The sequence below is a fragment of the Haliotis rubra genome, unplaced genomic scaffold (assembly GCF_003918875.1).
Source record: "Haliotis rubra isolate DU_JTF1 unplaced genomic scaffold, ASM391887v1 Scf275, whole genome shotgun sequence".
NCBI classification, from domain to species: Eukaryota; Metazoa; Mollusca; class Gastropoda; order Lepetellida; family Haliotidae; genus Haliotis; species Haliotis rubra.
Window position 1 is genome coordinate 701936 of NW_025766836.1, and position 23100 is coordinate 725035.

A 23100-nucleotide genomic window follows, 5' to 3' on the forward strand; every position below is an offset into this window, starting at 1 on the left:
GTAAGTTTAGATCAGTACATCCAGATGAAGCTGAGTAGTCAAGCGACATTCCACGATTGCATTGTGGGAATGTAAACATTGCGAACGTAACCGTGTTGCTGAAAACTTGTGAGTCGAATTGACACATTTTAACCGTCGTAAAACATAAACGTAATGTTTCCACCAGTGATGTTAGCTGCGTGAAGCAACTGCAAACCAAGAAACGGGATGCAACGGAGTAGTTTACTGAAGGAGGCCGTACGAGGCGATGACAACTGACATGCATCGTGACGTCATTACATTGTGACGTAATGTAAAATGATTCGATTACGAGGGGGCACACTAGAATGGCGCAGTGACGGGAAAACGTCATTCAATTGTTACGTCATCAAAAAACTATACCTTTATTGTCTCATAATGTATTTATTTTTCGATTGTTCTAACCGCTAGGCATCTTAGAAATGGCTGTAATATTGCCGATGCGATTTAAAATTTTTACTCACTCACTTACTGTAAATAATCGAGTATGGACCAGAGAATCCAGTTATCAACAGCATGAGCATCGATTTGCGCAATTGGGAACCGATGACATATATGTCAACCAAGCCAGCGAGCCTGACCACCCGATCCCGTTAGTGGCCTCTTGCGACAAGCATAGTCGCCTTTTGTGGGAAGCATGGGTTGCTGAAGACCTATTCTACCCCAGTTCTTCACGGGTCACAGAGACCCAGGGGGTTCCAGGTAGGGAAATGGAGGCTCGGCAAGCTATGGCCGCCGTCAGGGACGACTGAATGGATCTGGTGGTACGGCTTATATGATTGTTGCCTGGCCTCGTATCCCAACCGTGTGGATCGATGACCATGATAGAAATTGCTGAATTGTCGTACAGACGCGATTATTTACAGACCGCTGTAAAATTGCTCGAATATTGCTAAGGGCTAACAAACAAAGAACTTACCATGTCCTATATTAGACTAAATGATTTTGTTATCAATTAGTGCGTCTCCGAAAGACAGATCTATAACCAGTATTGAAGGAACATAGCGTATGTACTGGAGAAGACAATAGCCCCGTCTTTCTTGATGGAGTGAGAGTGAAAATTAACTCTTTTCGTTTAAATATTTATAGACTCAATCTTCAATGTAGTATTAATTACATTTAGGTCCGTTTCAATTTCAAACCATTCTGGGAGGCTGGTGGTTCGACCCCTTTGAAGTAAGAAAAGAGTTATTGACTCGAGCCAACGCTCTCCGACTGAGAGGAAGATGTCCATGTCGTGTGTCCTTGCTGATTATGTATCATTAATATCCCAACGTCATGGCTGATGAGACAATGACAACATGCCTACTTTGCCTGTTTATATGTACAATCGCCCAGACGTCTTCTCAGCTTGCTCATCATATCCACCATTGGTGCACCGTCAATCCAGATCAAGATGAGACAAGGACAACATGCCTACTTCGCCTGTTTATGTTTATGTACAATCGTCAATACGTCATGGTGGCCGCCTCCTTGGTGTAGTGGTTAGAGCGTCCCCCCGGAGAGTGGAAGGTCGCAGGTTCGATCCCCGACCGCGTCATACCAAAAGACGTTAGAATTTGGTACTTGTTGGTCCCTGTCTGGCGCTCGGCATTAATGGGTACAACAAGGACTGGTCGGCTCGGAGTCAGTATAATGTGTCTGAGTGGGGTATTCATGCTTAACTGCGGCATGGTATCTCAGTGAGCTAGCACTATAAAACCAGCTTCAGTCTGGGGTAGTACAAGCAGCCGCACATACACATACACATGCATGCACGCGGTCATATCAGCGAAATATTCTCAAGCACGACTTTTACCTCACCTCACCTCAATACGTCATGGCAGCTTGCTCATCATATCCACCATTGGTGCACGTCAATCCAGATCAAGATGAGACAAGGACAACATGCCTACTCCGCCTGTTTATATGTACAACCGTCAATACAAATACAAACACCAGGAGAATGCGAGTACACGTCAGTTGATCATGGCTAAGTACACATGGTGCACTTGCCTTGCGACAACACGCAATAATCTTTGCATGCGTCACACACGTTCCTCGTGCTGCACTTGACGCACCCTGGGGCACAGCCTGCAAACACAAAAAACATAGGTACAGAAGCTCACCCTTATAGTGAGAGTGGGTGAGTGTGGTTATGCGCCGCTTTTAGCAATATTCCAGCAATATCACGGCGTGGGACACCTGAAATGGGCTTCACATATTGTACCCATATGGGGAATCGAACCCGGGTCTTCGGCGTGACGAGTGGACGCTTTTACCACAAGGCTAACCAACGACCCTTGACCCTTATATGTGTTGGTTTGGTGGTGTTATCGCCGCGGCATAGCAATATTCTAGCTATGTGACGATGGTTTATAAACAATTAACTGACTATGAATGCGCGTGTGCGTGTGCGTATGCGTGTGTGTCCGTCCGTGCGTATATCCATTTGTGTTTGTGTCCGTCTGTCCGTCTGTGTATCTGTCTCTCCGTATGCCTCCAAGTGTTTGTGGCTGTGATTGATGCGAAATATATCGGTGTCATATAAAACTGTTTCTTCCAATAGCAAAACAACAAATATTCGGAGGGAATGAGCTTCATGTTTCCTTCACCTAACATTCAGATATGATATTGGGGGCTAAGAAGATGTGAGTCCTGACCTGCGCAGAGAAGCTCCCCTTCTTCCGTGTGCCTGTACCAGCCATCTGGACACAGGGGACCCTTAGTGCAGTAGTACTCGGGCTCCGTCCTGCCAGGGAACAACAGTAGTGGTAGATATATCTGCTCCTTGCTCGAGTGACTTGAGAGCGCACACGCACACGCGCACACGCGCACACTCACACATTGTATTGTGGACAGTAGATATATAGCCTTCACACTTTGTACCCACACAGGATACCCGTTTAGTTCGGGTTAGAATTGATCTTCAGCAACCCATGTGTGTCGTAAAAGGCGACAAACGGGGTCTGGTGGTCAGGCTTGCTGAGTTGGTTAACGCATGTCGTTGTATTCCAGTTGTCGATGCTCATGCTGTCGATTTCTGGATTGTCTGATCCAGATTCGATTATTGACAGACAGCCGTCATAATTATAGCTGGATTTCTGCTGAGTGAGGCGTTAAACAACAAACAAAGGAGTAGAATTCAGCTGCGTTTACTTACACACTCTGAGAGACCAGAACCATCACACCTTTATAATCCTGCATGCCGAAGGAGAAACCAGAAGACCGGTTGAAGTGCTTGGGGTTAAAGATGCGCACATATCCGTCTGCGCACTGGTTACATCCTTGGTTACCGAACGTCTGGACCACGTGACACGGGTGAATACAGTGGTCCACTTCTTTGGGACATGGTGCTAAACACGATGAGAATAGTTATAGACGAATAGAAATGTAACTGACTTTGAAAATCAGTTCTTGGTGTCCGTTTACATAAATATGGCATTTGGTGTCAATGTATTGAACTTGTCTTGTTGGTTGTGTAAAGCCGCGCTCTGCAGTAGTCCAGCGGTATGACGGTTGTTTTTAAATAATCGAGTCTGGACCAGACAACCCAGTGATCAACAGCATGAGCATCGAAAACAGACTCAGTTGGGAAACGATGACATGCATCAACTATCAAACGAGTCCCATCGATCCTGTATGTCGCCTCGTACGATTGGCATGGGTTGCGGGGCGTGAAGATCTTGGTTAGAATCGGTCTTCTGTAACCCATGCTTGTCGTAAGAGGCGACAGACAGGATCGATAGGACTAACGGGATCGGCTGGTTGACACATGTCATCGTATCCCAACTTTATAAATCTATGTTCATGCTGTTGGTGACTGGAGGGCCTTGTCAAGACTCGATTATTTACAGTCTTCGGCGTAAACAACAAACAAACATGGGATGCTTTAGACAGTTCTCATCCGGATCTTAACGGGGAAACTAGAATTGGGTTGCAGAAGAACAGCTCAACCAGGGTCTTCACCAGTTACAACCATGAGTTGCTGAAAACCGGTTCTAATCCAGATCTTCACGAGGGACAACCATGACTTTCAGAAGACCGGTTCTAACCCGAATCTTCTTGGTGGGGACGTTTGTAATATCCGACTCGTCGTAATATACAAGGGAATTCCGGGTTTAGAATAGTTTCTAGTGACATGTTGGACATACTATTTCTGCGTGAATCAAATACAAAACAATAAATAAAGGGACCGATGTTTTCCTGTATTATAATATGCGATCTACATTCTATAAACGAGGGCGAGTCGGGGCGAGTATATCGGTATAAAATTAGGGTAAGAGTACAGACATGCGTGAGCCTGTAATAGAATATATACATCGAACTGAATCTTAAATATTTGATTTAAGAAACGTTACGTGTAAGTCGTCGGAAACAAGATAGTGCTTGCGTGTCTTACCTTGTCCATGAACAGCTATGGTAAAGCCGACAATAAAGACAAAAGTCAAAATCATTGCTGACTTTTTGGAACAATTAGACCATGAGCTTGTGACGAGGAGGGTCGAGAAGAGGACCCATGCTGTCAGCAAATATATTTCAAATTATCGACGTCATATATCGAGCGAGTTTGGTTTTACGCCGCTTTTAGCAATATTCCAGCAACATCACGGCGGGGGACACAAGAAATGGGCTTCACACATTGTACCCATGTGGGGAATCGAACCCGGGTCTTCGGCGTGACGAGCCAACGCTTTACCCACTTGGCTACCCCACCGCCCCCGAACGTCATATATGCTTCTGTGTGGTTCATTAGATTAAATATATGGGATATTTGGTGTAACAGTCGCTGTCTGTCACTACAATTTTAAACAAAACCATATTGATCTTGTAATATATATTCATGTACAGTGAAACCCGGGTAACTCCAAGGAACCATGGCTAAAGTTGCTACTGACTGACTGAGTTTGGTTTTACGCCGCTTTTAGCAATATTCCAGCAACATCACGGCGGGGGACACCAGAAATGGGCTGCACACATTGTACCCATGTGGGTATTCGAACCCGGGTCTTTGGCGTGACGAGCCAACGCTTTGACCACTAGGCTACCCCACCGCCCCAAAGTTGCTACTTATCGGTATTGCCACCTATCCATCCAAGCAAGTTGTATCACATTTCCAAGTAAAGTACATCTGGGAATTTGGTGATGGGCAAAACAGTGTTTGTGTATTGTTTAACGCCGATATAACTGTTTAACAGAATGGGAATAATAACGTCGGAGCCAGACAAGCCAGTGGCTGATATTATGAGCAATACATATACATATATACATGCAATCGGTGGATGTCACCGAAACTGTCCACGTGCTCAGTTAGTCGCGTCTTAGGACCAGCAGAGCTTTCTGGGGACCATTTCTAACCCGGAATCTCCACTGGATGCAAACTGGCACTGGCAGAGGTTCTATAATTTTCAGGAATCTGGAATCCTTATTCAAAGATCCTTTGCAATTAAAGAACATAGATGTATTTGGAGGTAGTGCATTTAAGACAATTAAATCAAGCAGTCTTTAATTTCTTTATATCATTCACAGCAAATCGCAGATGTCCATGTGCTGCTTAAATCCCACAGCGCAAATTAGATGGACCACGTTCCTCAAAGCGATCGTAGCGCTGAGATGATCGTAACTCCCATAGACTTACGACTGTCGTAGCGCTACGATCGCCCTGAGGAACTAGGCCCTGGGTCTAGATTTTTGAAGCTCTCGTGGCGCTAAGATAGTCGTAAGTTACTGTTAATGTATGGCACTTACGACTATCTTAGCGCTAACAGAGCTTTGAAAATCTAGCCCAGAGCCTAGATTTTCGAAGCTCTCTTAGCGCTAAGATAGTCGTAAGTGCCATACCTTAACATTAACTTACGACTATCCTAGCGCTAAGAGAGCTTCGAAAATCTAGGCCCTGGTTCGGTAGCCTAGTGGTCGATCCAGATGTACATCGGGTTGCGACATACAGAGCAGTGACTGATTGAGTGAGTTTGGTTTCTCGTCGCTTTTCAACAGTATACAACAGTGAGACACCTGAAATGAGCCTCACAAATCTCAGTGTGACGAGCCAAAACTCTATCCACTGGGCCACCGTACTAGCAAACGAAGCCCCGATGAGGAAATACGGTAATCGCTCGGTTTAATGAGTTTTGTTTTTAAAACTGAACAAAAGGCCAGTGGGTGGACTCCAGCCTGTAAATAGGCAAGGGTTTTCTTCCAAACAGATTTTGATGGTTTGCTATTTCAATTTTAACGCTGCATTACCATGACATCGAGCCTGACCACCTGATTCATTTAGTGGTCTCTTCCGACAATTCCCACCGGATACAATGACCTACACCAATGTCAGCTGATAGGATAACACACAGTACGATATCACTACATGTATCCAGATCCCAACCATTTCATCCGAATATTGCAGAACTACAAAAGCAACCAGTATGCTTGTCACACACATCTAGAGCCTCAAGGTGAGTTCTGTCTTGTGAGATAAGAACACTGGGTCAGACATGGTAGCGGAATTTCTGGGATCGCGTGATTAACATGGCTGCTAAACATATTTTCCTGTTTGCTTGAAGTATTCTGGCAGCAGTCTTAAAGCTATATGGCAACTACCTTTAAGTAATCTGGGTCAGACAACCCACTAGCTTTGAGCAATATTCCAGCAATATCAGGGCAGGGGGATACCAGAAATGGGTTTCACACATTGTACCCATGTGTGGAATCGAACCCGGGCCTTAGCCGTATGGAGCAAACGCTTTAACCACTAGGCTACCTCACCGACCCTGTACATATTAAAAGGTCCACAAAGACTTTTAAAACAGCACTCAGCAGCATTAAATATTCAAGTTTTTACTCTCAAATCGCTGAAATCATTAGATGCTCTGGCTCTCAGCCTGTGGTCATAGACTACTAACATACTGTTCTCAATAAAGCTGGTGACATCATATTGCTTCAGCTTCCTTAACACTGATTATACCTTTTTTCAACGTTTTCATTATTTAAATGGAAATGACGAAATATACAACAACCTTCTTGAAACTCAGACTTACACATTCTCTGTCCCTCATGCATGAATACTCAAGTCCCTTCCCACTTCACTTTTGTTTATGTTTTAACAAGAGGTGAAATGGATTTCAGCTCGGTATATGAGATATTATCATTTTGCAGAAAATTGACAAGAGCTAAACCTTACAGAAATGCATATATTTTGACAAATAGAAAAGGTTAAGAAAATGATGGTACAAAAACCGAAAATACCTAATTTTTTTATTGCATTAGGGTATACTGAACCGAAGGCAAAATACTGCGGTTCTACTAATACTGCGGTATACCATTTCGCCCCTCTTTTTAAGGCTGTACTCAGCAGTATTCCAGCTATATGGCAGATGTCTGTAAATAATCGAGTCTGGACCAGACAATCTAGTGACTGACATCATGGGCATCGTTCTACCCATATGGGTGAGGTGAGGTGAAATTGGGTTTTACGTCGTGCTTGAGAATATTTCACTCATATGTGTATGTGTATGTGCGGTTGCTTGTACTAGCCCAGACTTAAGCTGGTTTTATAGTGCTAGCCCACTGAGATACCATGCCGCGGTGAAGCATAAATACCCCACTCAGACACATTATACTGACTCCGAGCCGACCAGTCCTTGTACCCATTAATGCCGAGCGCCAGGCAGGAACCAACAAGTACCATATTTTAACGGGTTTTTTGTATGACGCGGTCTACGCATATGGGATAGGATGACATGTGTCAACAAAGTCAGCATGTCTGACCACCCAATCCTGTTAATCACCTCTTACACAGTGTTCGAAATAGCCACTGGCCCACTAGCCCGTGGCTAGTAAAATCCAGTCGGGACAGTAAATCTCCATAGTCACTGGCCCGAGTGGCTAGTGAATTTTCATGGAGTCACTTTGTAAATACATGTATAATTGTATATCACTCTCTCCGACTTGTTAAGTTATAATACACTTTTAAATCATGCAAGATTATGGCCTGATAAAAATGTTCATCATATTAGCAGCTTAATGATGAAACCCGTGGTTACATTCAAATTTCGGGCCAGTATATAATTTTGTGGGCTAGTAACTTTCAGGCATAGCTAGCCTATCTGGCTAGCAAAATTTGGAAACTATTTCGCACACTCCTCTTACAACAAGCATGGGTTGTTGAAGACCAATTTTAATCAGGATCTGTACGGGTCTATCTGATCAGAGAGAAGCAGCTGTGTACTTCTTCTCGGGTCTAAATACCAAAGACATAAACTGTTGTGAAAATAGTTATTTAATCACCCAGTAATTGTAAAATCACAAAAGCATGTAAACAAAGTATATCTGGAATATATGAGTATCTACACTGCAAATGTTAAAACTCTGAACACACAAAAGAGCATCTTGTTAAAAAAACATCTGACAAATAATATATGTAAAATGTGTCACATATTTTTAGTCGACATATATATTTGTGACCAACATTCTTCTTACATTATTTCTACAGATCAAGACATTCACAGTAATAGAAATCAAGTAATAATAATCATATACATTATCATGACCTTAACGGATGTGCCAAGACATCTCATACTAATTTTCGAGATGCTGAATTATACTCAAATACAAAATAAACTTACTTATCAAACTACTACTAAATTCACATAAAACAATTCACATTCCCTTCACCATGTACAAATTCATAGGTCCACTTTTAATAATCCCACTCTTCGAGTCACACTCTCGAATGTCTTTTTAGACTCCCTTGGAAGTATACTCCCTAAAGTTCCTTATTTGGCTTTAAAAGGTTTCAAGTCACAACAAAATCTCATCATATTATCATCATGTTGAGAACTTTCACATCTCGCTAACTCCTTTCATTGTCTTTCATCAATTTGAGATGAAGATAAACCAAGTGTGCCCTATTTGTTTGTTTGTAGCTTGATGTAAGGTATGTACGAGAACGTAGGACCACATCTTTCAAAGTATGTTTAGCCTACAATAGTTTAGTTACCCCTTGTATATTGGTGAATTACTTTGGATTGCTAAAATTACATAAATCAGTGAGTGAGTTTAGTTTTATACCACTTTTAGCAAGTTTCCAACAATAACGCTCCCGGGGACACCAGAAATGGGCTTCACACAATGTACCCATGTGGGGAATTGAACATGGGTCTTCGGCATGGCGGGCAAATGCTTTAACCACTAGGCTACCCTCCAGCCCACGTTATCGGGGCGTTTCAAACACTGTACAACTACACTGGAACTTGTTCCTGCAGTCACGCACACATTTAACAGAAAGAGGTTATTTGTTACCAAACAATTATTGAAAAAGAGACAGAACAGATTCTGCTCTTTAGACAAAATATGCAACATATTCTATTGTCATGATCATGTTCATTCTTTCCTTTTGACTAAACAAAAGAAAAATCTAGTTCTAACAAAATTTGATCTACTGAAGTTTAGATGTTTGGATGCAGTAATCATAAAGTGTTCTGATAAGAGTGTTCATAGTCTGCTTCCACATGTTTTGTTGTGACGTGTTACAGGCTTGTCAACCTCGTGGCTTTTTCACTGGGGGTTGTTTCTCCTTCTCAGTTCCAAGAACAGCAGTGTCTATCTGCCACAAGTCAATATTCTTGGCCTTGATAGCATTCTGGTGAACAAAACAGAAAATAACATCATGAAACAAACACGTCATACTCAGGTATATAGACACATCTTATGTTCTCTCATTAAATAATAAAAAGTGGCAACAATCTGCAAACACTATTTCTGTACTGGCTGCTAACTGAAGTAATATGATGGCGGGCTGTAAATATTTGACCACAGACCAGATAATTCAATAATTGATTTCACAGGCATTGACCCATGCAATTAAGATTCAATTCAATCAACCAAGCCATGAGGCTAGATCACTTGATTCATTTAGGTTGCTCTGGTCCAATATTCTTACCCAGAATCCCGCCAGGTGTGAAATTGTAAAATTCTGATAATTTCATAAAGGGGAGATAACTCTTTATCATTTCAACAAACACAGATGCCAACCTCACAGATGTGTAATTTTTAGAGAATGTTGATTTCAAACTCATATGTGAGATAAAAGCTGTAAGATGGCATCATTTCCAGAACAAACACTCCATAGAAAATGGACAGGGAAAGAAACCTTTCAAAATTTCCCACTAGACCACAGGACCAGTGAGTGGACAATAATTAGTCAGGGATTTACCTTTAGTCCTGTATTTGAGGGCCCCTGGGACTCATACTCTTAATTTTCAGGGGTCCTGGACAACAAAATTGGGGTCCAGATACTTTATTATTATCATTAATACTGTTATTGTATTGTGTATCATGATCATCACTTAATTATTACAGTAAATAAATTGCGTATGATACCATAACTCAGCTAGTAGCAAACTCAGTGATAACTTATTGTTAGTTGATTGGAATTTTTACAAAAAGTATTTGGACTTTTACTGCATCCCTGTGGATGCGCTAATAAATTTTGTTGCATCCATTGTCGATTTTTATGTGTATAGCACGCACAGGAATTCGCGTCCTGTAAATCCCTGATTAGTGGTCCTGTCTGTAATTCACTGGTCCAAAGTAACATTCGTAGATTTACTTAACTATCAGTACAAAATTCACTGGCCACCAGGACCACTACAAACTTATCATTTTGCGGTCCTGATGAAATTTTACCAGCCAGGGACCACAGGACCAGCATACATTTCGCACACTGAATGGATCCATGGTCATAAAAGCACGGAGAGGTAAGACACTTGATTATTGAGGATGCAGCCAACTGTAATAGTACACACCCTTTTACCAGCAGTGTTTGTCTGCAGCAGTCATCAAGTGTGCTTGTGCTATATGACAACAACCAGTAAATAATTGAGTCTGGACCAGACATTGATTGATATTGTAAGCAATGATCCACTTCATTCAGGCACAATGGCATCCATTGCAATTAGCCAAATCACTGAAGCCATAGCTCTTGATTCAGTTGGTTGCCTCTTAAAACCAGCATCAATTTGGGACCAAATGATTCATCAGTGTTACAGCTAGGTATTAGTGTTACCATCCTCTATATCCCTACAGCTCTCATTTGATTAAGAACCGCTTCCGTGGTGTAGTGGTTAGAGCGTCCGCCCGGAGAGCGGAAGGTCACGGGTTCGATCCCCGACCGCGTCATACCAAAAGACATTAAAATATGGTACTTGTTGGTCCCTGCCTGGCGTTCGGCATTAATGGGTACAATAAGGACTGGTCGGCTCGGAGTCAGTATAATGTGTCTGAGTGGGGTATTCATGCTATAAAACCAGCTTAAGTCAGGGCTAGTACAAGCAGCTGCACATACACATACACACACATGCACGTCGTCATATGAGCGAAATGATCTCAAGCACGACGTAAAACACAATTTCACCTCACCTCATCTGATTAACCCGTGGTTATCACAGCTGTTAGCAGTTACCTGCCCTTTGTTTGGGGAACTAAAGAATCAGCATTGACATCTCGTAACTCACAGGGGCAACTTTTTTCAGTGAAAAGCTTTTGTTTTGCAATTGAGAGCTATCATCAGAAATGTTTTAATAAGGGCCTACATACTAATTGACCTGGTGCCAATTCAACCCAGGAAGAGACACTGTAATTAACTGTGTCGTTAGCTACAGCTGTGAACTACCTCAGTAATCATCAACTGTTGGAGTGGAATACATCATGCGAGTGAGTGAGTGAGTGAGTTGGGTTTTACGCCGCTTTTAGCAATATTCCAGCAATATCATGGTAGGGGACACCAGAAATGGGCTTCACACATTGTACCCATGAGGGGAATCAAACATGGGCCTTCAGCGTTATGAGCAAACGCTTTAACCACTAGGCCACCCCACCGCCCTCAGTGTGCTAGACATAAATCAAGTTTGTTTAAGCCTGCTCTCCTTTTGACAAGGGTTTAAAGGCTTGTTAATGGCTTGTTATTCTGATAAAGCTGGGTTTTATTGGACACAAAATAATGTGACCTATAAAACATATTAAGAATGAATGCAAATAAGTTCAATGCAATTCCTGGGTGATGCAAAAATTTGGTTGTTCATTAACACTGACCATAAATGTAAAGTGCATGTTTAACATTAACATGCATGGCATGTCTCCTCTGGTAGGAAATACTCTGTGGTTAGAATATAAACAGTTAATACCCTCAATCAAACATTCAAACCTCCATCTAAACTAAGGGATCATTCATAATTCATGGCTAGGGGGGTGATGATGATTTTGAAGGGGGGGTCACCCATTTTGTTCTGGGGAGGTAGGGGGTTATACATTTTGTACACATGTTGTGAGGGGTGGGTGGGGTTCAGCAATTTTGCACATAGTATATATGAAAAAAATATGCTTAAACATTATGGTGGGAAAGGAGGGGATGGGTCATTGATTTTGTACATGACATGAGGGGGGGGGGAGATTGTACATTTGGGGGGCATTCCCATTGTACATGCTTCTCCATAAAAATCATTATCACTCCCCATAGCCATAAATTATGAATGGTCCCCAAGTCTCTGACCATAGGTGAGGTGTCACTTTCCACACTATTTCTCTGTATCAGATGGTGACACATATTAACACAGTGCAACACGACATATTTAGCCAGGGGTAATATCAAAAACAGGTACAAAGGAAACATAGTTATATAAGCACCATTCTAAGGTGTTGGTTGTACTACCAGGAACCATATATAGGATTATATTATCATATGCTCTCTGGTTGATGAGTGAGTGAGTTTAGTTTTTGGCCGCTTTTAGCAATATTCCAGCAATATCAAGGCAGGGGACGCCAGAAATGGGCTTCATACATTGTATCCATGTGGGAAATCGAACCTGGGTCTTTGGCACACAAACACTTTAACCACTTGGCTACCCCACCACCTCCTTCTGGTCGATGAATCATTACAGTATTTATGTAATGATTACAGTAAATAAACTAGCTGAAGTAAAATTTGTAACAAATCAGGCTTCATCAGAGGACACAGAACCTGATGCAAGACAGTAATTTCTGTAATCGTCCATAAAGGTGACCTGGGCGTGTTAGTTACTTCTAACCATGCTAATACCTTAGCAACTGGTGGAGGAGCCTGTCTACCTGTTGAGCCTTTCACAGCTCTCGGCTAATCCCAATTACTTTTCTGCATAAATACGGCTAATTAGCCCAACTGATTGACTTGTGTGAGCCTGTTATCCGGTGATAAAGGATTTAGAATAAACATGATTGTTTTCAGTGTTTTCTAAATATTAGCAATAGCATTACCTTCACACAGTTTTGATATACCCGGAAAAGCGGAGCACACTCGTCCTCCTTCTGTCCTTTCAAGAATTTGTCTGAAAACCACTTATTAAAACAGTCATCGTAGGCCTTCTTCAGGTCCTGGCATTCTTGACCCACGCTGTTCATGATTTTCACATTTCATCAGTCGCCACACGTTTACCCCCGCAGTGCAAAAAGGAAGTGACGTCAGAGCAGAATGTGGATTTCCCCTTCTATTTTAAAACATAAACACGCCGGGCGTCAATCCGTTGATGGCTGTCTGCCGAACTACGCTCATTTAGCATCGACTGTATGGGCACAATATGCAAAATATTACAGTTTGACGTTGAAACTTCTGTGACGTACAGCTTCTAGTTCTTAACATTTCGGCAATGAAGACTGGTACCCTGTCTTTCGCCTCCTTGCGGTCGCTTACTGTGGCGAGGAGCGCAACCGCTTGAGGTCAAGAAAATCAATCTAAACATCTTCCTTGTTTATGTTACAACTTCCTGTAAAATAGTTATTGATATATTTTAATGCATTTGTGATTGATTTTTTAATTATTAAGATTGATTGCAAATGTCACATTCCCTTTATTGTATTTAATTAAATGAAAGTAACTTATCATTTGTTTGAGTCCCAGTAAGCTGGGCCCCGTCTCACATATCGCAAGGTGGGCGCGCGCAAAGCGAGCCGGGAACCAGCTTACAGGGAACCATCACTATATTGTGCAGAGTTGTCTGCTCTTGACGAGACTGGAAAGGAAGAAGGTGGGAGAATAATAATACATTGACCATGATACGAAATTCTGCCCTTTTGTGCCAGCGTTGCTTGCGTCTCTCGAAGCCAGCGAAACGTCGCTTTGCATCGAAGGTAGTTTTATATTGTTCCCATGCATCTAGACATCATCTTCAGCAGCTTGATTTTTGTCTCAGGCACCACAATGAAACATTAATAAAATCACCTCATAGTCATATTGTGACCAGAAATTGAAGTCCATGTTGTTCATGCTAACCAGGAATACGAAAACGTTTAAAGGCACAGACACAGCGTTTAAAGGCAGTGAATAGACATTTGTCTATTTTTTTTCTTTGACAGTTTGATGGTAATACCCAGGAATCGTTCTGAAAAAAAAAATTGATTAAAGATATAATTTTATGATCTAAAGTTCTACATATGTATTTTTAATGTTTGATATTGTTTTTAGGTTCCTGAAAATCCAACATGGATTGAAATAGATCCAAAGAAGTTGCCAGAGGTGAGCATTTGTTCTAGAATTTACACCACAAAAAGTCTGTTACCAAATTTGCTGTTTGTAAAGGATATGGACTTTGATTGACTCATAAATACATGTTGATCTTTCAAATTCACCCGTCCATTTTTTTTATGTCAAAACCTACTGAATCAGATCAGATTACACTCACCAAATAGACTGCCCAAAATGGGTTCAAATATATGTAATTTTACTCTTTCAATATCACAAACATGAGATATAAACGTAATATCCATGTTGACATAGTGTATCTGTTGGTGCAGGTTCCTAAGATCAGCAAGGAGTTGGTGGAGCAGTTGGAAAGACTGTCATTGGTTGAGTTCACTAATGAAGAGGGTATCGCATGTCTCTCCGCTGCTATCCAATCTGCCAACATTCTCTACATGGTGAACACAGATGGCGTCGAACCTCTAGACACAGTTCTAGAAAACAGGTACCTTGCTATTAGTGTGCGAAATAGCCACTGGCCCCCTAGCCTGTGACTAGTAAAAATCCAGTCGAGCCAGTAAATCTCTACACAACTGGCTAGTGAGTTTTCATGGGGTCACTTGTAAAAATATCACTCTCTCCAACTTGTTAAGTTATAATACACTTTTAAATCATGCAAGATTATGGCCTGATAAATATTTTCATCATATTAGCAGCTTTATGATGACTTACTTAAAGGCCGGGGCACAAACCTCCAAATCCCCCCATGTGTTTCCAAATAGTTTCCCATTTGCTACTCCTCAGCAGTGAAGATGTTATCAGCCCGTGAGTGACAAGACTGTAACAGCTATGGGTGCCTGGCAAGAGCCTGGCGATGTCAAAGGTTATCCTTGGAATTTACTACTAGAATAAACATATGCCTTAGGGATGGGGGCATTTTCCCAGCCTGCCTGAAATATGAAACCCTGAATGAAACATTTCCCCCACTCATAGGCTTGTTTCTATGGAAATGCACCTCCTCTGGCCACCTGACTTACACAGTGGGAAATTCAAATCTGGATTAAAAATGAGAAATATATTTTAAAATGTATGTTTTGTAGACTCTCTGCATCCATTTATTTTTGCTGTAAGTCTTCATAACATACTTCTTTATACTATGACTTAATATCAGCCTGAACCGGTGAGTCAGTTTTGTGATATTTCATTGAATGTACTTGAATACTGCATTGCTTTGCATCAAAAGACAGCTTTGACACCAAGGAGGCCACACCCCATCGTGTGTATAGGTTTGAACCCCGGCCTTTAAGTTATTTGAGCATAAACAAAATATTTGAGTGTTTTCTTATTTGTTTTGGATGGTATTTTACCTTTTTGTAATCTTTTGCTGCATTCAAATTTCATGCTAGTGAATTAGTTTGTGGGGTAGTAACTTTCAGGCATTGCTTGCCCGACTGCCTAGCAACATTTGGAAACTATTTTGCACACTGCTAGTGATTAGTATCAGTTTGTTAGTTGACCTTATCCTGCCCAAAATAACTCTTACATAGTTATTGTGGAGGAAGGGTATAGGAAAACAAACATAGTTTCTAGTTTCTGTTATGAAATATTTGTCCTAAAGGATTGAGTTTCTCTTTTGTGATGACATATATTCATCCACAAGGGACAGTCAATCTGTATTTTTAGGGCTCCTTGTCTCTAGGCAGGAGACCTATTTTAATCATTCGGATTATTATTATTATTTATTATTCCGCCAATTTTTGTAACAAACATACCTCCTAAACTAATGCTCTGAATCACTTACAAAAAATCACACAGATGCCCACCGAGGTGAAGATATTCCGTATGTACGGATATAAAATGTGCAAGATACGGTAGGAAATAATTTAGAAAACGTAGCAGATACGCACTACAGCAATGGTGTATGGTCTTAGAATCATATTTATCTGAAAAAAGTATTGTTTTTTAGTTTATTGACCTGTTTACACAAGAGTATCAATGTTGTGGTGCATATATAAAACGAAACACAAGATTAGTGATACTCCATTAAATTCCATTAAGTACTCTAAATGCACTCTAAGATTTTCCAGTACTCCTGCATTGAAACATTAAGGAGTACGTACTCCTGATGTTGAAAATTTATCTGGAGCCCTGGGAGATAATTCAAAATTAATTCCAAAATTTCAAAGTTTGACAGCAAATAACTACAAGAACTTATTGTTCCAACACTTCCAAATCTCTTGTACAGATGCACAATCGGAATTCCCAACAATCTTGCCTGGACAGGTCAAGTCGCTAAAATGTACCATTTGGCAGTTATTTTTGTTTTCAGTTTTTGGCCATGTTTTTCAGCAGTTTTCTGAGTAGTTTGCTCCTAAAATGTGCTGAGCTCGAACCATCAGCTCTAGACATTCCAAACTTTCCATAACTGATGTCCAGTAACCATAGTGAGAACAACTGAGATACAGCCTTTTAAAGAGGGAACTATTTCTTCTCCAGAATTTCTTAAAAAGGTACATGATCCCCGCTCGCCTCTCAAAAACGTGTTCTGGCTCCGTCTTGGACGATGACTTCCAGCCCTCAAATACAATAGATAGAACTAAGGCCAAGAAGCCCTCATCGTTTCTTGGAACTATATTCTTGTATTGAATTGGTTATAAAAACATTGGAATGTAGCTTGTAATGTCACCCTACATAAACACCTCACTGAAATCAAAGTGTTGTTCAGGTTATATCAGTATGTTTCTGTGGCAAACATTGGCTGACATCCTTTTGTACTTCTCTAGGGGCTGTGGGGTAGCCTAGTGGTTAAAGCGTTCGCTCGTCTTGCAGAAGACCCGGGTTCGATTCCCAAGATGGGTACAATGTGTGAAGCCCATTTCTGGTGTCCCCGTCGTGATATTGCTGGAATATTGCTAAAAGCGGCGTAAAACCCAACTCACTCACTCACTTTTGTATTTCTTTCAACAATGAAGTATTTTGCTTACCGTTTGTTTACCAATCACCAATGAGAAATATTGGAAATATGGAAAACCATGTCACATTCAGTTAATTGATATTCTTGTGGGTGCTTATCTCTTTGAAATACAAGCTATGACAATTTGGTTCCAGAGAATTGTATCTACGAAATGATGATGTCACAGATGGCAACTGCCGAGATGACATACTCTCCAACGCAGTTAAAACAGAAGAAGAGTACTTTGTTGCCCCACCAGGTAAGTACGTTAAAGAGGGCAGTAATTAAAGGTCATTTACTGCAGACATGGATACCGTACCAAAGGGATTACGTAGATATGACACATTACAGAGTGCCACCAAGTGTCGTGAGATGTTGAAGTAAATATGTTTCATATTACACAATTTCCAACACTGTTCATCAGGTTTCTTTGTAAAATGAATTGCAGCACGTTGTTCTAATTCATTTGTCGTTCCAAGAACACATTTTTGGACAATGGATATTCTTTTAAAATCAGTATTTGTAATTTCCCTTGGCAGAATTTGAAATAGATGTTTACTCAAAGGCCCAAGATGGGTTAAATTTAAGTCGGGCATGAAAAATTTGAAAAGTTTCCTGACCATTGGACGGGTAAATATTTAAACAATATCTCTAGACTTTACACTCAGGGACACCATGATGAGTTTATTTGTGAACTTGATTGTCAGCTTGTTGAAGTTGTGCATATAAAGTTGTTCTATAAAGCTCATCAAACATATATTTTCTGCTGTTGTAATTAAGTAAGAATACTTTCAGACAATGTTGATTTTACTGGTTGGTTTTCATTTAGGCTGGTAGGTCTTAAAAATTACCGACCCAATGGCCTGACATGGAATACTTGAATAATGTATGCAATATTTCCCCCTTTAAGTATTGATAGAAGTAGTTCATGAATCTATGGAGACAGGTTTGTCAACTGCTGCTATTTGGGAAGTTTAGGAACGTCTAGTTTTTTTCTGTTTTTGTTGGCAACAAGTTTGACTTTGACTCAGTTTACTGGGAAGTGTTTTCCAGACTAATTGATATTTTTTCATGAAACATACAAAGGCATGAATAAAAATATATTCCTGTCGGTACACAAGTATATAGAAACTACAAACAGATTCACCAGCTGATATAATATTATTGTTTCCAACCTGCTAATTATAGTTCTATCTATATATAAATGATATGCTGTATAATACTTGCAAATGTATGTGATGCACATTTTTTCACTTACCAGCACACTGTATATATCCTGTAAAACACTGTGTGTGTACATATATATCTCTCTCAGCACTGCATGTTTCCCCAATGTCAAACTTCCACTGTAAATTGTACATTCCTATTAACCGGTATTTAATAACATGTTCAACTGTATTTAAGAGAAGGCGACAATAAGTGGTGCATTTGTGCCTAATCCCGTTGTCTTTTGGACAATAAAATATGTTTAAACCAATCAAAGGCAAAGCTGTCATATGTTGCCTTTTACCACAAAGGGAGTTTTACAGTATTGTTTCCTTTCTTTTTTACAAAACAACAATTTTGACATTGACTCAATTCACAAGGATTGTTTTCCAGAACATACCTTAAAAGCACTGGTTTTGTTCAGCATGCACACACGATGACCAAATTCCAACCTGGTGTTTTTAACTTTTGAAGTAATTTCAATTCATAGTTACACCCCTGTGTACTTATATATATTCATAATTATGTATGATTATTCATAACTACATGTATATTCATGTTATTGTCACAAGATCACAAAGTATTGTGCCACATCATTAACTCATATCTTTGCTAAAAGGACAAGACATTCAAAGTTCAGAATTCCAATTCCATGGTATTGTGATTATGATTTAACAGTTGATGTTTTGTAAGAAAGTACCCTCAAATACTTCTGTGGTTCAGATTGGTTGTCATGGTATTCCAAAGTCTTGATGGGTAGTCACTCCTTCGGTCACTAGTTTGCATGGCTTTGAAGATAAGTAAGCTGTCTTGAATGAGTGATTTAGAAGCTTAACAGAATGAATTTTTAGGTTTGAGGGTGTTATTGACTATAGTTTGGCATGAAATGCATGTGGATCCGTTTTTTTGTAAATATCTCTTCATCCAATGACCCAATCGATCTCAAACTGTGCAAGTGGATGTTTTGTCAGACAACCTAATCACATTGTAAATCACCGATTTTATGCATTTGTATTAAAGAATCTGTCTATGTAACTGTGAACAAAATAAACAGCAGAACGCAAACTGCTTGCAGAGGGAGGGAGCCAATGACCTGTAACAGCGGCAGTGTTTAGCATTACATAGACAGATTCTTAATACAAATGCATAAAATCGGTGATTTACAATGTGATTAGGTTGTCTGACAAAACATCCACTTGCACAGTTTGAGATCGATTGTGTCATTGGATGAAGAGATATTTACAAAAAAACGGGTCCACATGCATTTCATGACAAACTATAATCACTGGTTAGAAATTTCTTTTGGAATGGATAGTGTTGGATTTCTGGTTTCAAATGTTATTTCCATCATTTAATAACCAATTTGTCAATAACAACTGCAAGATTAGAAGATATTATGCTCAAAAGATTGAAAAATCCTATATTTTAAGTGCCAGTCTATCCCACCAGTGGGGCATTCGCTTGTCATGACGAAGACCAAGATTCGATTCCCCATTTGGGTACAATGTGTGAAGCCCATTTCTGGTATCCTCTAACATGATATTGATGGAATATTGCTAAAAGTGGCGTAAAACCGTACTCACTCCCTCTCCCAACAGTTGAGACAGATACAATGTTTCTGTTGAACTTGACAATAAAAACAAATACACTTAAAGGGGAAGTGTACACGAAAATTAACCTTTTTGTCTTCCACTTTTTCATCGTAAGAAATGTTTGTCAAGTTGTTTTATAGCCAAAACAACACAGATATCAGAAGTAACTAATATATTTTTTGCGTTATACCAATTGAAAGGTTCCACATTAACCGAATGTTCTATGTCCACAATGAACACACCATGGCTTATGTCCCTTGGAAATGATGCCATTGGTGCCCAAATGATAAACGAATGAAGTCGTTAGACCTTATTAGACCCATTTCACGTGGTGCAGGTATAGGTGTGGTTCTTGTGTCTCGATGCGCAGGCTACTGTTTTAATCCACCTGTTGCCTGGCCGTCAGCTGGCTATGTGGTTGGTTCCACACTAGCTGTTACATTGTACAAAAAGTGTTACCACTTAACCAAATTGTATAACATTCAACCTGAGTCGGTCGTCTTTCCAATCAACTTCTTTCACCAAAACTCAGCGTACATATGCACAGCGTGCCATCGGTGAATGTGAAGGCATTCTGCTTTTGGTACATTCCTACATTTAAAGCGGATAATATATGTCCGTCCTCTTCAACCTTCACATTGGTGCCGAAACCATATCCAAAAACATCACAAAGATACGCACGCCATTTTGAGAAAGTTGCTTCCCGATAGTGATGTCATACATACGTCAACATTGTTATACATATTTGTTGTTTTCATTGAGGTGAGGATATGAATGAAAATACACACGATCATTTCTATGTTGCTGCTTACATTGTCAGTTCTAATGCTTCTTTCGTATTTTACATCCGTGTTTTTTCGTGATTAATGTCAGAATTTACATCTTTTGGCTTTGGGACTAGACTAGTCTGTCTCACAGTCCCTGAACCACATTATTTTCCCTACTGCCAAGCCCTCTCTGCAGTGCTAAAGCTCTAAATAAAGCAAGTCTAGATTTCCTCAGGTTCAGGAATCTCTGGTCTCCCTAGGGCTCCTTTTCAATATAAATGGGCTTGTTTGTTACTATCAAAATTATATATATTCAGAGACTAAGCCTTAGTCTAGGACTAGACAGGAGACCAGTTTAAATCAGCTGGCACCAATTACGTCATAATCAAAGGGCAGTAAATCTGGCCTGTTTAGCTCGGCAAACTCAGGCCTCATAATGGCATAACATTTCAGCACTTATAGTGCAGGTTATACACTCATTGTAAGAAATATTAGTGTATATTTTCAAACACTGATATTAAGTAATTAAAAAATTCCTTTTTGGTTCACATAAGAAAAAACATGACTTTTTCGTGTACATTTCCCCTTTAAGAAGAGTGAAGACTGAATGACTTCCAGGATCCAGTGTCATTTCAAGTGTCTAAACCAATTAGATTACTGCACAGGTGTTAGTAATGCAAATACACTGGCATCAAAGTGGCTTTGCCAGTTAAATATAGTGCTAGTATCCCGTTAGTATTTTCCTCCTAGCTACTGTTTTTGTTACGAGGTAGGGTAGCCCAGTTGTTAAAGCATCCACTCATGCTGAATACCCGGGTTTGATTCCCGCATGGGTGCAGTGTGTGAAGCCCATTTCAATTCAATGTGGGGGGAAAGCTTAAGTGATGCAGGTTTCAGATGTATTATTCTTCAGTGAACCTACAATAGTGGGTAGGTGCTGATCAATCTACAATCATGTTTAAGAGCTACCTGTGATCTAAATGGACAACTACTGGCTTCTGGCATGCAGCTTTTCACTGCACAGGGCTGGATTTAGTGCTTTGTTGCTTGCACTGGTGCAACCCAATATTACAAAGTGCAACCTGGTTCAGGTGCAAGTCAATTTTTGAGTGGGTAAACTTCTGAATAAAAAATCTAAATAATTCAATAGCTTATTTCTTACATTTCACATTGCAATGAAAGCAGTGCAGCTGGAATTTGGCTGGTGTAACTAGGTTTTTATCTTAGGTTGCACCTGGTGCAAGTAGGTTATTATCTCTTTAATCCTGCCCTGCTGCAGACAAAACTGGGACGAGTAAAGCTGACTGGCACTGAACATCCACTCTCTGGAAACCAAATGAGAAATGTTAATTAAAAGTATTTTTTACTTTCAGGAAATATTCCTCTGGAATCCAAGGACGAAGATTACAAGAAGTCACTTTCATGACACAGAGTTGATATTCCTGTGTAAGCTTGTGTTGTGTGCTGAATATGGACTGTGAACCATTTCTGTGGATGAGTGAGATCATATGTCAATCGTTGCTTACATGATTTGTATGACAGCAAGAAATAAAAGGATTTTTATCCCCCAAGTTCAAACAGTCTTCATTTGTATCCCATTTTCATTATGAAAACAATGTAGGAATAAAATAAACCTTATGATGTGAGGTCCTTGTTTTGTTACAAACAGCAAAAAGTAAGAGAAGTTTCTCTTCAGGATATTCAGCCAATTTGAAACCTCATCTTGTTTTGTCATGGTAAAGATCTGGATTTCTCGAAACAAACTTAAGTTTTTACTCAAATTTCAACCTGAGTTTGACAATTTGAAACAACTGCATTTCTAAAATCAAAAAGCCAAAACAGCTCAAGTAACCTATCTACCAAACTAAAATTGTCTGCTATGTTTGAGTTTACTGTCAAGTTCAGTTTATTATGGGAATGCATTTTGCTGCTTTTCTCAAATTTGAGTAAAAAATCTAACTTAAGTCAAAACTCAGACTTGAGTTTGTTTCGAGAAATCGGGGCCAGGTCTATCACAAGATGCCTGTTGTAAGAACAGCAGCAGCAGCAGCAGGGACCAGCAACATCCTGTGTTGGATATGGCTAATTGCAGACAGGTGAGCT

At 40.2% G+C, this 23100-nt stretch overlaps 3 protein-coding genes across 3 annotated transcripts; 1 reads left to right on the forward strand and 2 right to left on the reverse strand.

The window, feature by feature from the left end:
• Nucleotides 1–1906: 1906 nt before the first annotated feature.
• On the reverse strand, nt 1907–4495 carry LOC124280841. Its single transcript, XM_046716824.1, has 4 exons — nt 4400–4495; nt 3161–3353; nt 2661–2749; nt 1907–2091 (listed from the first exon to the last, which is right to left on the reverse strand). Exons 1-4 carry the CDS (start codon nt 4452–4454, stop codon nt 1991–1993), a joined length of 438 nt encoding a protein of 145 aa, XP_046572780.1. The 5' UTR covers nt 4455–4495; the 3' UTR covers nt 1907–1990.
• Nucleotides 4496–8254: 3759 nt separating this feature from the next.
• On the reverse strand, nt 8255–13502 carry LOC124280842 (TP53-regulated inhibitor of apoptosis 1-like). Its single transcript, XM_046716825.1, has 2 exons — nt 13282–13502; nt 8255–9634 (listed from the first exon to the last, which is right to left on the reverse strand). The coding sequence occupies exons 1-2, from the start codon at nt 13423–13425 to the stop codon at nt 9533–9535; spliced, it is 246 nt and encodes an 81-aa protein (XP_046572781.1). The 5' UTR covers nt 13426–13502; the 3' UTR covers nt 8255–9532.
• A 335-nt stretch (nt 13503–13837) lies between these two features.
• On the forward strand, nt 13838–22643 carry LOC124280840 (glutamyl-tRNA(Gln) amidotransferase subunit C, mitochondrial-like). Its single transcript, XM_046716823.1, has 5 exons — nt 13838–14151; nt 14486–14536; nt 14815–14984; nt 17588–17691; nt 22371–22643. Exons 1-5 carry the CDS (start codon nt 14074–14076, stop codon nt 22421–22423), a joined length of 456 nt encoding a protein of 151 aa, XP_046572779.1. The 5' UTR covers nt 13838–14073; the 3' UTR covers nt 22424–22643.
• Nucleotides 22644–23100: the final 457 nt, after the last annotated feature.